General features: G+C 38.3%; 1 protein-coding gene across 2 annotated transcripts in view; it reads left to right on the forward strand.

Annotated features, from left to right (window-relative positions):
- The window catches only part of LOC148420743 (microtubule-associated tumor suppressor 1 homolog A-like), a 54,133-nt gene that overhangs the window by 23,898 nt on the left and 15,602 nt on the right, over positions 1–14,633 (forward strand). Inside the window, exons 2-5 of one of the 2 annotated variants that reach the window (XM_088419504.1) lie at positions 5,563–5,604; positions 7,184–7,296; positions 7,405–7,722; positions 13,735–13,801. In XM_088419504.1, coding sequence (XP_088275630.1) covers positions 5,563–5,604; positions 7,184–7,296; positions 7,405–7,722; positions 13,735–13,801 — 540 coding nt within the window. The remainder of the gene's footprint in view (positions 1–5,562; positions 5,605–7,183; positions 7,297–7,404; positions 7,723–13,734; positions 13,802–14,633) is intronic. The other variant, XM_088419503.1, reaches the window with a different exon arrangement.

Genomic DNA, 14,633 nt, shown 5'->3' on the forward strand with positions numbered 1-14,633 from the left:
CAACATATTTAATGTAGATAGCTAAGACTAGATCTGCATGTCTAATGCAATATTGTGTCACCTCTATCTTTAATGGATCATTTCTGTCATGTCTGTAGTGATTGTAGCTGTTATTTCTCCATCTTTGGCTCAAATCTGCTACCAAAACAGCCACTTGCCTCCTCCCACTTCGTCTTTAACATCGGCCGCCATTGTTGCTCCAATCTTGCTTTAGCTGTGGGGCTTTTTATTATTCTGTTGTGTAGCTACAATAGAACCATCAGTTGTTCTTACTTAGGCCTGTGTGTGTGTGCCTCTGTGCGCATTTTTATAAGATTTCTGCACGAGCGCTTTAGCAAAGGCGTGATGAATAGCTTTGACTATGCTATGTTCCCCACGCCTAGAGACACACATTCACTCAAACAGCCGAGGATCTCGAGCTGATGTTTACTAATTCATTTTTTTCAAAAAGGTTCATTCATTGTGGAATGTTTGTCTAACATGTCGGCAGCCCCCGACATTGTGTAGCTGTACTGTAGAGCTTTGACCCCTGGGTCTCCGCGGATTTTTCACTTACCTGGCTTTATTGTCACCCAAATTGGGCTGTCTTTGATGGGTTCATAACATCACCAAATTTGATTATATTTTTACTTTCAACCCCCAGCCCTTTGTGCTGTGTCATCAACCCTATCCATACCTATATTGTATACATTTTTAATTTTTTGGAACCTACGTCCCCTTTATGTACAAAAATGGTAAAAATTCGATATTAGCAAAAGTAACTACGCTGTATATTTATATATTTATGAAATTGAAATATGTCATGATCAGAGCATTATGACTTTTGAAGACTTTTGCAATATGTCATTGATTTTTGTGTGTCAACACAAATAATTCTATTGCATCCTGTTTGCGACTTGGACTGATGCAAAAATCGAGGAAAATGCATGATAAAATCCTGCGTGGTCATTATGTCAAAAAAGGACTATTTCCAATTTTTAATGGCAGTAAATAAGCCTGATATGGGCTAAATTTGACACTTAGAGAGTGTTCCTCTCAATCTCCCATTTGCAAGCATTTTAGAAGCAGCGCGGCGTATTGAAAGTCGTCATGTTTTGACACGCTATGCCATATTTTAGCCTTCTAGTGTTTTATTTTTGCTTCCTATTGCCTTAATAATTTTGTCAGTTTACTGCGCCTCAATGTCGCAAAAATATTATCAACATTTTTGTAGAAATGCGTGTTTATTTTTCTGACCATTTTAGACGAAGGCATCACATCGTCAGCAGTACGTTGATATGTATCACTTAGCCCTCAGTAATAGAGCTGTCAATCTCTATATTATGTTTTAATTCAGTTTAAAATACTGCTTAGTCTTACTTGATGATTTCCTTCTTAATCTTTGCAAGCTACATCATCATTTTGTAGTTGTTATCTAAGTCATTTCCCTTGAGCTATCTGAGCCCAGATCCACGTGTTTGGCTGCTATATTTTTCTCTGTCTGAGCTTCACAGACCCACTTCCCCACTGCTGCTTGCTGTCACCCGAAAATGTAGGTTAGAAGCATTAGTCAGTGCACACACACACACACACACACACACACACACACACACACACACACACACACACTGCACTGTGATTTTTGAGGCTTGTTCAGTGGTGCAAGCTTTAATCTGATGTTGAGTTTTCTCTAATGCCGGCAAGGGAATTAGAGAATGTATCTCACTGGAGTATTTTCCAATTTCACCAGAAAGCTGTTTTAATGTTGTTGTTGTTTTTTTTTTTTTTTTACCACTGGTTGGAGATGTTTTCTGCGACAATCAAGGCCATCGAGTTTTATCGTTTAATATGTAAAATCAGTTTTGTATAATGCTGCCAGGAGTAAAAACTATTTTTCATTATGACTAAAAACAGCATGTCGTGAAGCATTTACTGTGAGTTATTTATGAATTATTATTATCATCAGGTTTACAGTAAAATTACAACAAAACCTGCATGTGCAAAAAAAAATCCCCCATTGTGAATAAAAAATCCATGTATTGAAAAATCCATTGTATTGAAGGCTTTCCCACTTTCTTACTTCATACAATGAAAAAAAAAGCCTGTTGCATAATACAAAATATTTTTTTCTGCATTTGCGTTGCACTGAAATTCACTACGACGAAAACAAGCCTGCAGCAAAAGTCTAGCTTGGTTTATACCTGGTTTATACCCCCCACAGTCAGACGATATTCTCCCATATTCTAGGTGGCGGTAAATAGACTCTACAGCAGTGGTTCTTAACCTTGTTGGAGGCACCGAACCCCACCAGTTTCATACGCTCATTCACCGAACCCTTCTTTAGTAAAAAAAATAAAATATGATTTTTTTTAGACTGAGGGGTGGACCTCTGCGGTGGAGGCTCCAGCGCACCCCTGAGACCGACTCACCGAACCCATAGGGTTCGATCGAACCCAGGTTAAGAACCACCGCTCTACAGTATAGAAACAACACTTCTGTATAACAGACTATATTCAGACTAATCATAAAGGTTTTTTTTTTTTTCCGGCAAACTTCTATAAGCAATAGATTGTCTGCCATGTTTTTCGCTCGTAAATAAATTCCGGAAGACACGTGTTGTGGAAAATCTGTTCCACGTGGACTCTTCGCGGAGGGGCGTGGTTGCCGAAATAACATCATTTGACGCGTGGATCATTTGATTCGCGTACGTGTCAAGCTTAAACCAAGCTCGACACTTGAAGAATAAAAGTAAGATGAAAAATGAATGAAAAAAGTGAAAGACATTATGCAAGAAATTGATGTAACTATGACAATGATCGCTTATTTTAGATTTGGCAATTTCTTTTTTCTGTTTCTCATTGTTGGATGGTTTTGTTTTTAACTACAGTCAGATTGTAGATTGCAGAATACGTTTTTTTCTGTTTACGTCCGAGACACAGATTTGCTATAGTGAAAAGTCCCCTCTTGTGAAACATTTCTGGCTGCAAATATGATTTTGTTGTAGTGGAGTTCTACTGTATTTTATAACCCTTAAACATTGGTCAGGCTGCATTTTGGTTTTCTTCATTTTATTTTTTTTAACTTGACTGACCTATTGTTTTGTTGAGAATAATAACATGCTTAAGTATTAGTTGACGTTTGCATTTGAGTGATTTGATTCCACAGACAAATAACAGATTTTGACAGGCCAGATACAGTATAAAGTTGGCAAAAAGTGTTGGACTCATAGACAATATACATTATTATTATTACTGCTGTCAAGCATGTCATCTCGCTCGGCTACTCAAGACTTCCATGTTTAGGGCAGTTGTGACTCAGGCAGTAGAGAAGGTCGTCCAATAACCGAAAATTCGGCCATCAAATCCCTCCCTGTCCGAGTAATGTGTCGTTTTGTCCTTGGGCAAGACACTTCAGTCACGTTTCTTGAAGATTCTGGAAAATTACTTGTATAAAAGTCCATATAACAAAAGGGTGATGTGGCACCCTAAAAATTTGCCTCAAGATTGTCTTTCTTTGTATCATCATATTATCTTTATGGACCTCACGCCGAGCACGGCATAGCTTGTCCCTCTTTGCCGCTCTTCTCAGCTGGCGCTGGGAATGTGCCTAGCTGGAACAAGCGTGGGTGGCTTCACACTCACTGTCTTCCTTCGCCTGTGCTTCTTCTGTCCAGCTAACCAAAATGTGCACAATCTTTTTTTTTTTTTTTAAACATTTTACATTATTGTGTATGTTATTACAATTTTACTTTATTTTTCTGCTGATACACTCAGCAAATTAGTCTATTTATGAAGTGAAACCACATTTTACATTCCGTTGAACTTCCCTCATTGGCACAACCTACAAGCATAGTAATGTTATCTTGCTGTTTGGCACAGTGTATTGTTGTTGCATGTTGGCACATAGCACACATTTCCTATTGGCTCTACTTCACTCGTGTGACGTGTCTCTGGATTCATCTATGCGCACCTTTATTTGTTGGTTTTGTGTGGTTTGCTCCTCTCTGCGGACTAGGCCTCGAAACGTAGTACCAAAATGTTCTAATCTTAACGCTTCAGAGAAAACCGACGTTTTAGTCCTGGTACCACTTGGTACTTGAATCCCAGTACCCAAGCCTTGACAAAATACACCTCACCTCGCCTGACAGACAAGTTAACTATTAATTATTTGCCACGGGCACTCCTTGGACATCAAATTACTGCAGTACACATATTATTTAAGTCTTAAATTATTAAACCTTATACAGTACACTAACTGTACTGTTGTCCCTTTCCGTTCCTATCTATTTGGCTGTGGTCTTACGGAGAGCCGCGGTTATATTAGCGACACCCGAAAGTCTAATTAGAGGAAAGCTTGCAGCCGACCAAACATAATAACAATTAGAGTTTACACATGAAATTCCAATTTACTACAAAAGAAATCTAGGTAAGAGATTTACAATGCTCTGGTGCAGCGCTGCTCTCCTCTCTCCCTTCATCCTTGCAGTGTGTGTGTGTGTTCCATGAATGGGACGGGCACTCCTCTCTTGGTCTACGTAACCGGTCCTCATTGGTCAATGGTTGCGCTGGGAGCCAAACATGCGTCTTGTAGGAGTGCTTGTCTCCCTGGTGAAACTCACACTGCATGTATATTAGCGGGCGTTGCTAACATAAGTGTGGCTCTCTGAGAGACTACAGGCAAATGGATGCGAACAAGAAAGGACAACAGTACAGTGGACGCCCGGTTTACAACGTCCCTGCAGTACACATATTATTTAAGTTTTTCTCACTTTATGACATTGACTGCAATGTTTTTTGTCCCCTCTTTTCAACATTTTTCCCTCTTTACAACATCCAACATCTGTCATGACTTTAGGTGTTGGCTGTGTTGTTTTGTCTCCATCTTCAGGCGTTATAGGTAATTGCTCTTATTTTCTGGTTGCGTCAAACTGCCCGCGCTGCAACGCGTCACTAAGATGCTGGTCTGCTATTGGTCGCTCACGGTGTCACTAAAATGGTGTCACTAAGATGCGACATGCCGCAGACTTGATCCTAGTGTGAGTGCTTACAATATTGTATTTATTGTGCATTTTAGTGCTTAATTCAAACTTTAATGGGTTAGCAATGGCTCCCAAGATTGCTAGATTAACTGCAAAAAACAAGGCATTTCTATGTTTTTGTTCATTTCAATTATTGGAGGTTTTTCTTAACATTAACAGAAGGCTGCACACACAATCCAGTCCATTTTTTTCCAGTATATTTTTCAGGTCGTTTGTTTATTTTATGCTCAACAGACATTTCACTAGTGATGAGCCATTAATGATGCAAACGCCTTTAGAAAATCTCTAATATTGTACTCCCGCACTCCTTTTTTTTTTTTTTGCCAATTGAACTAACCTTTACCACTCATGCTTTCCCTCATCTCACTCATGTACTTGTGTAAAGGAGAGCTATGAAATTAAAAATATAAAAAAATATATATTCTATAAGAAATCCAAAATACCACCTTTTTATGTGTATTACAGTAACCCACATTTTGTTATGCTGATTCTCATGATACGAAGAGCTCCTCCCTAAAATGCATGCTAACTATAATTTCTCATAGTCTTGGCTCGGCAGCTCCGCGTCAGTGACTGGCAGACTCCAGGTACAGCACCATCACACACTGGATAAAACACAACAAATATAAACATTTCCAGCTTGAGTCATTTTGCACCAGTGGTTGCCGGCGATTTAGCAAACCTTGGTGTTCTGATGAGTTTGAATTATTAGTCCATTTAAAAACACACATTCAGGTTTCTATGTTATGTTTTCATGTTAAACAAACCACTGCGAGTTTGCTTGGTGCTTTCATCAATGAATCAATTCAGTCGCTTTTCAATGTGGTTACTTTAAAATTTCTTTGATTGCTTCAATGTCGTCCAATTAATTCCTCATTCCTACATTATACGTAATGAGAATATGCTGCTTTTCTTTCCCCGTGTTAATGTGTCTGTAGCAGTCAGACTGCTAAATTCCACCTGTCTTCAACCTCACATTGGGTATTGAATGAAATCAGAGTTTGGAACTAGAGAACCTTAAATGTGTATCCTTTGTTCATTAATAGGCCACCAACATTTACAACATTTTCTATTGCTTGTTGGATTTCGCATTCCTTGAAATTAAAAATATACACAATATAAAATGGTTTGCTAATTAGCTGTGTACAGTGTGTTGATAATCTGGAAAAAGAGCATTTAATTTCTGCAATAGATTATTGGGAATGTTCATGGTAATACTGTACTGTACTTTGTTGTTTCTACCAGCAGGTGTCAGTATCACAAAAGCAAACAGGAAACGTAATGGCCTCTTTCCATCCATCCCATGCATTGGGGAATTAAACATAAAATAGGCAAATGAACATTTTTCCCCAATTAGAGTGTTTAGCAAAATGCATTCAAATATTTGAAATAAACAGTAGATTACAGGAACGCTCGAATTGCACAGTCAGAGCCTATTGCCATGCACCTCTCATAGTTTGTTTGGAACGTTTGTTTGTTACGTTGCATTCTCCTCAAGTTATCTTCAGAGCTTTGATGACTCGGTGCATTTTCCAAGTTGATTCTTCTCTGGACTTTTTAACATTTCTGCAAAGGAGACCAAGGGCACCACCATACACATACATTCTAGCTTTGCTTCTGTAGGTACTGTGTAGCCTGAACTCAATTCTACTGTTTTACATGGAGCTATCAGGAGGATCTTTGTGATCCTTTTTCAGTAGGATGAAATCTAGGTAACTGTTAACAGTGCTAATACAATGAATATCCTGTGATTAGCACTGACCTTTGTTGTTTATAGTGGCACATGTATGTGATTCCTTTTTGTGAGCATTATTTCCAGTCTTTGCCAATAAATTTATACCAAGTATCAGGGGAACAAAAGGAAGAGATTGCAGAGAACAGAGATGGACTACTGAGCGATGAAATGAGCATAGGCGGAGACGTTAAAGTTGCTCTCTAATTGCTTTTGTCTCTAATGCACTCCCTAATGCGCACCCAGAGTGCACATGCATAGAATTTTCCCATCGATACCACACAATACCATGATGCGTCTGAGCCTATACACTCAGAAGGGTAATTTCTCTAAGGCAAATGAATGAGACAAATTTGTGTGTGTGGTGGTGATGGTGCGCGCCATGTTGAATGTGCTTGTCAACCACAAAATAAGAGGATGTCGTTCTTTTGCAGTTGACAAAAACAAGCCCAGGGACATCCATGCAAGAGGCGCAAGCAATCGCAGCAGCTCCGCAGTTCCAGCACTTGAAGCAGGAACCAAGCAGCAGAATCCATCACGAGCACTGGTATCTCTCAGAGTAATAGTGTCTTTTCCTTTCTTTGTTTTTCCTTTTTCTTGTTCGTCTTTGAATCTGAAAAAGATGCATGTGACTTATTTTTTTTTCTTTTTCAAGGTATCTGATGTTGTGAATGCCAATGCTGCAGCAAAGACAATTTCCCCAGTACCTGCTACTGTTTCCTCTAGCACTGTCTTAAGAAACACGGGACACCCCGTACCGGCGTTCAAAGCAAGAGCAGGTTCTCGGTCGAGCCCCAAACATGTCACGCGTTTGCAAAGTGCACCCAAGCCTGGTGCAGTCGCAGCGAAACAGAATCAGGGCAAAGAGCTTACGGAGAAGAAAAACCAGGCCAGCCAGCTTTGGAAACTGCTCATCCAAGCCAATCAAAAAGTGGAGGCTCTTGCTACTGTGATTCAACATATCTTCAATGAGGTATTTCAATTTCATTTGCATGCTTCATTCTTATTTTTTGGGTGAAATGAGAGGAAAGGAATTTAATTGTCAAATAATAAGGTGAATAATTACTTTCAGTAATTAACATGCGAGACCAACCAACCAAATTCAGCAATAAAACAATGAAACCGTTCAACAAAAAAATAAGTCTTGTTTTATTTTATTTAATTAGTTTTATCAGAAATTAACTCTTTGTTATTTATAATGCAGTTGTATTTTTATGTATTAATTTTTATTGTATTTACAATTCACCAATTTACATGATTATTGTAAAATAAATGAACACATTCTACAGCAATTAACCAAAACTGTTATTGGGATAGGCGCTAAATTAATGCTCTAAACATTACAGAAACTTTGATAATGTAAATGTCCAGAGGACCAGATTAACTCATTCAATGCCAGGGACATATTTTCACGTTTTTTTAAGAGTCCAGACATTCAATTCGCTTAATTCAGCTTCCACAAATATAATATTATTTCGAATACTGGGTTTACACCAGAACATATTGCCTAGACATTTTTCTGGGGTTACATCCCCTTTAACTAACTGGGATTTAATGTCTGGACTCTTAAAAAACGTAAACGCCCTAGCATTCAATGAGTTAATATATAATATAATATAATATAATATAATATAATATAATATAATATAATATAATATAATACATTTATAATATAATATAATATAAATACATGTTATAATTTTGTATTTTAAAAAAAAACAAAACACATGGTGTGCGTTATTAAAATGACGACATTAAAGTACTTTTTGATGCATTTCTTCATCGCATATCGAGTAACATACTGTTGCAGTTATGGGGGAGGGGATGAGGCGGAAACGAGACAAGTGCGAGGCAATGTAGCTGTGTGCGTAAACGCAACTTCTGAAACAAATGTTTCAACAACAAAATGATTTGAAGTTTCAATGCTTTATTTTTTGACACACTTGAATGTGATTTCACTTAAAAGCCCTCAAAGTCATTTTCACTATCTGACACGCCAAATAGCTCCTCCCATTTAACTCCCGGACGTCCTCTGCTATCGCCTCGTCAATTGTTCAAGACCCTCGTTACTCTTCCACGGGTAGTCATCTTCTGACCCATTCAATTTGTTTGAAATGGAGGTCTTATTATTTGAGATTATTTGCTGATCACCTTACTTTGGATGTTCTTTACCCAAATGAAGACTTTTGTGAGCTCAGAGCGTGGAAGGTTGCCCTTCGCTTTTTCTCCCCCCACCTGTCGACATCCATCCATCCGGCTTTAAGCACAAATCCAAGGGCTGTAGGAGACAAGTCAAGCCGTCTTTTCCTTTTCATATTTCGTCAAAATCCACCTAAAAAATTATCCACGTCGTCTCATTGTTGCCAACAAAGAGGCAATTAGGCATGCTTGACGAAAGTGCATTTTTGCAACGTTCTACAAAACGGATGCATACTGTATTGATTTAGAGGTATATATAATCATTTTAATCATTGTAAATGACATATTACTTATTTTGCATTAAAATTAATGTCATTCAAACACAGATGTGGAAAAAATTGGTCGATTATGCGGTTATAAGGTGCCGCTCCTCATATGCTGGTTGAAAATGAGCAGAAAAAAAATTGTAGTCTCTGAGAAAAACGGTCATTCTTTGTGGTTGAAGTGGAATAAAACACAAATAAAAGTGGTAGTCATCAAGTTGTTTCAAGTCAAAATAAGGTGATCATGCAGTAGAAAATATGACCTTTTTTTCTCTGCCATTTATGATTGAGGCGCCTGCATTCTATAATTACCCAGCTGTAGGCATTTATGTTTGTATGAACAAGTTTGAGTGGCTCCGGTTAGTAGGGATACTGAGAAATAGGGAGAGGCTGTTTTTGAGTCCACACCTAGCGGTAAATAACATCAGCGGATGAAAACCATGGCATCCCTATTGAGCCCTGTCTGTCCTATACCGTGATGGGACAGATGTTCTAATGCAAGGGTGACAAACTCACTTTTATCGTGGGCCACGTTGTACTTATAGTTTCTGTCAGACAGCTGGAATAAATCTTAAGTGTGTTTGTCTCACACTTACCTAGTTTTGAAGACCGGTAAAAACAGTTCAAAAGACAGACTGGGAACAAAAAAAATATATATTTTGATGACAACTTGTAAGTTTGACATTTTAACCAGAAACTTGAAGTCAAATCAGCATTTCGCAGGCCACATAAAATGATGTGGCGGGCCGGATCTGGTCCCCGGGCCTTGAGTTCTTATGTAAAACCTAAAGGGTCACGCTTTTCTTTTCTGAAGTTCCAGTCTTATTAAAATGTTTTCATTTTCATTCCTGAGAGAACTCCCCTTTTCTTCAGTTTTGAAATTCCTTACTATACACTTTAGACTACAAAATCTTCCTGATTAAAAGTCGCAGCAAGTAAATTGTGAACTTCTTGGCTTTGTATTAATTGCCACGTGTCTCCACGTTAATAAATGGCATACGTGCTTCCAGAAAGAATTTTAACCACACTCATACATTGGTTATGAGTTTTTTTTTTTCAGTTCATGTTTTTTGAAGTCATGATCAAACTTGCTTCAAATATGTAAATAATGGGAAGTACTTCTTCCTGCAAATGGGGGAAAAATAATAAATGTCTTTTATAACACAGATACATACATTGACAAATTCCTAAAGTTGTGGCTCATGGCACAATAGTCGTAACAAATGGATAGACATATTTACACAAAAGGAAAGAACTATTTTCATATATACAGTATCTCTGTGTTTGAGGTTGATCTGAAGTTGATCTTATCGATTAAAAAAATGCCATATCGGCAGTAAAATGTGGAAGTGATGTGTGTTTTTTTCTCCTGACTGACTCTCATTGATTGTGGAAAGTAGATGTAAGGGTAGAGGGTGTTACTGTTGGTGCAGTGAAGGAATGCAGCTGCCGCCGCATTTCCCCTCTTTGCTTTGTCGGCGTGAGATAATGTGTCCCTGAATTCCGTAATTATCTAATCTGCCTCCTGCTCTTGAAAGGTGACTGGTGAGTAACGACTGAAGCTTTGAGGCCTCCACCTCCCCCAGAGGGTTTTTTCGGGTGTGAGTGGTGCCTTTTGCTGTTGTCAAGAAAGGCTTGGAGCCTTTTTTAGGGTACTTGACGTCATCAGGCTTTTCTTCTCCTAAAATCCAATTTGGTGTCGAAAACTACCTTGTTTGTGTTTGATAGCTTTTTTTGGTCTTGTTTTTTTTTGTACATTTGTATTTCAACTTTTCACTGAATTCCTACATTTTAACTCTAAGATGAATTGCTATTTTGCCTTTATTAGGACAAATTACATCATTGTACTTAACGTATTTTTTGGATTATAAAATGTACCGGTATTGAAGCCCAAAATCAAAAATTGAGCAAAAACAAATTGTCACATAAAAGCTGCACTGGACTATAAGACACAAATATTCACATAGGTCAGATATTGTGCAGAAAGAAGGTATATGGAAGTTCTTTTTTTTCACTGGACTCTAAGTCATTGGTCTCAAGTCATGAGAAAAAATTGTGGTTTATAGTTTGAAAAATACGATAGATTCATGGCATTGGACATTAGGTGTCATTGAGTGCTTTAATGGCTGTTGGTCTCTGTGTGCCCTGTAATCGGATGGCAACCAGTTCAAGGTTTTTTTTTTTTATTTGGATTATTTTGAGCATGTAAATTTAGTTTAGGGTCATGTGAAGTGAAGTGCTTCTGTGTGAAGTCATTGCTAAAGTGCTAACGACGTGCTAACAACGCGAACATCACACGCGACTGCCCTAAGTGGTATGTTACTTATGTGTTTTCATGTATGTGTACTGGCAGCTGTTACTAAGATGTCAGTTTGTCAATTTTGTGTTTGTTAGTTTAATTGTGTAGATTGTTGGTGGGAAGCGTGAATGAAACAAAGATGAAAAGTGGAGAACCGCAGTAAATGTAAATTGCAAAAAACTGTCTCGTTTGTGTGCAAGCATTGTAATTAATTATAAAAATGCATCACAAACTAACATACCGTAGCAATCACAGGTTGTGATAATATATTACATTCCAGTCATGTTAGTGCGAGTGCTGGTGTCTCGTTTCTCATTTTATATGCCAGTAATGTTGCCTTTGGTATTTTTAATTTTCTCTCGATACTAGAGACTATTTTTCCGCCGAGACATTTCGTGAGCTGAATTTTTCTTAACGGGGCGTTCGTAAGTAGAGGTACCACTGCATATGCACGCTAACCTCTATTATGATTGAGCTACTCACACACTTAATATAAATATTAACTCATTTACTTAAGGATTTTAAAAGTTGTACTTGTTGATTCAATCCGTCCTTTCTGGGCAACTGGTGACTTATTCCATTTATTGCAGATTTTTCACTTTTGCATATAAATGACTGATCCAACTAGATACCAGAAACCAGGAGTTCAGAATACTTAAGTTCTCAAAGAGGGGGAAAAAGAAGTGGGTGTCACAGTATGTGAAATTCCTACATAGTGCAGTATTCCAGACTGGAAGGGGCGGGCTGGATTGAGGGAGGAGGACAAGGAGTCCTCTGAGAAACAGGTAGTTTGTGGGTGGAGTTCAAATCACTGAGTCAGCCATCCACAACACTGGGGAGACGGTGGCTGACGTATGTTTTGTCATATGCTGCGGGAGGAAGCGGGAGAGAGAAATGAGCTGAAGACACAAGTGTGTGGAGTTTTTTTTTTTTTTTTTTTAAATGTCTGACTGACTGTCTGAATGCCTTTGTGTATCACCGTGTCTTTAATGAAAGCATCATGGGCTCCGCTGCCAGCAAAGCTCCTCGTGTTCGCAAGAAGAAACGTAAGGTGTGTGTGTTCATATTCTATGGGAAACCTAGTCAAAAGTGTAAAAAAAAAAACAGTGTTAAGACAAAAATGTAACGCGTTAGAGAATGCCATTCGCTTCGATTTCAATGTTGCTTTTGTCACTGTTTGCGTTTTATTCATTATTCACAGTGAAACGTTAACTATTCTTATCTTGTTATTTTATGATGTGCTTTTTACAACCAGCTTTGTATCACTTCGCTTGAACGGAGTAGTTTGTTTCTTTAGTCATTGTTGTCTTTCACCTCAGTATGTTTTTTCACTTAACAGATCTCTTAAGCAACAGATGGATTTTATGGCTGTGTGTGTGCACGTGTGTGTGTGTGTGTGTGCGTGCGCGCGCGCGTGTGTGTGTGTGTGAGAGAGTGTGTGTAAAATTCATTCCTCTTGTAAATTGCACTGCTGCTATGTTATTTTGTGCTTGTATGCTTGTGAAAATGTTGTGGAGTGTAGCATTGCATGTGCTCATCGATGTGCAATGGATTTAATATGCGTTTGTATGAATGGTTTGGCAGGCACGTGTGTGATTGAACGTGTCTTGAGGAATTCATGGTATAGACATCCTTCTGTCAGCAAATTCCAATTTCTCATTTGTTCCAGGTGTCAGGTTATTTTCCCTTTTTTCAGCTTTCTTTTTTTCTGTAGCAACCCGACATATTACAGTACACACTTTATAAGTACACTTGCACAATAAATGCCATGAGCAACATTTACTTAACCAAGCTGTGTTCTTGTTTTTCCACGATTAACGTTATTTCCGCAATATCAAAACAAATATGGCGGATGAAGTTGTCAATAAAATGTTTGTAAGACGTCAAGTTTTGTTGACTAAAAGAGTAGATGGATGATGATTAATATTTTGATGTCAAAAAAATGATGCGTCCGAGTAATGCAAGTTTGTTTGAAAGTCCTCAAAAATTATGCGTCTAGGACACGGGGACACAGGCAAACAAAGGCACTCTACATGTTGTGAAACTACCTCTTTATTAATTAATAGAATATACAATTCGTGTTTTGGATCATGTTAGATTGTGGACCTCAAGTGGCAGATTATTTTGTATTATTCTTGTTATTTTTATAAGTAGTGGTATACAATTATTTTTATTACTATTTTAACACATGTCCTTATGCGTTGTTTTATTCTTGTATCTACAGCGTGAAGAGGCTTTCAAGCAAGCGACGAACTTGTCACTAGAACTGGCAAAGCTCAAAGAGGAGCTAGGTAAGCAATCACAAATGGAGTACAGACACACATGTACAATAAGCTGCACAATTCAATAGTCTCCATTATATCTGTAACAAAAACTGCTCACAAAAAATCTTGTGTCAGGGCAAAAAAATTAAAAAGGGTATTTTAGCCAGAAAGGAAAGAATTATTTGCATTTTTGGGCCGCATTTGGCTCTTGGGCCTTGCATTTCACACCTGTGGGGTCAACTCAGGATATTTAAAAATAGCTCTATGGCAGGGGAAATCTTCCTCATTTTTATTGTGGGCCACGTTGTGGTTATACTGTAGTTTCTATCAGAGGGCCATTGTGACTGAGGTAAAAAAAAGAAAAAGAAAAGTTAATTGTGATCTTTGAATATTTACCCAGACTTGAAATCAGAGGCCAGTAAAAAAAAAAAAAAAACGATTCAAAAAGGGGATTGGTAAGAAAAAATAGATTTGAAGTACAAACAAAAGTGACGATGCAAAAGTGCATGTAACCAACCATGAATGGGAGCGGAACCAGCAGGAGGACGTGAACAAAAAAATACAAAGCAGTAAGTTAAATGACTGGCACCAATGGCAGGAACAAAGGTAAGAAATGTGACAACAGAAAGACTCAGGCAGAGAGGCAAAATGTACGAGGGAGCGAGGAACTGCAGAAAAGCATGGGCGTTGGAGGGCTGCAAAGACCAATAATCCGGTGATGTCTTCCTGCTTTGGCCGCACCTAAATAGTCCCCTGATTATGATGGAGGGCAGGTGTGCGGCCCTTGACTCCGACCCCAATCTGGAACACAGCCCATATCAATAGGTACCCAGAACATGACACCTGAGATGCAGTACAT

Source organism: Hippichthys cyanospilos, chromosome 7 (assembly GCF_059441005.1).
Source record: "Hippichthys cyanospilos isolate Australia breed blue-spotted pipefish chromosome 7, RoL_Hcya_1.0, whole genome shotgun sequence".
NCBI classification, from domain to species: domain Eukaryota; kingdom Metazoa; phylum Chordata; class Actinopteri; order Syngnathiformes; family Syngnathidae; genus Hippichthys; species Hippichthys cyanospilos.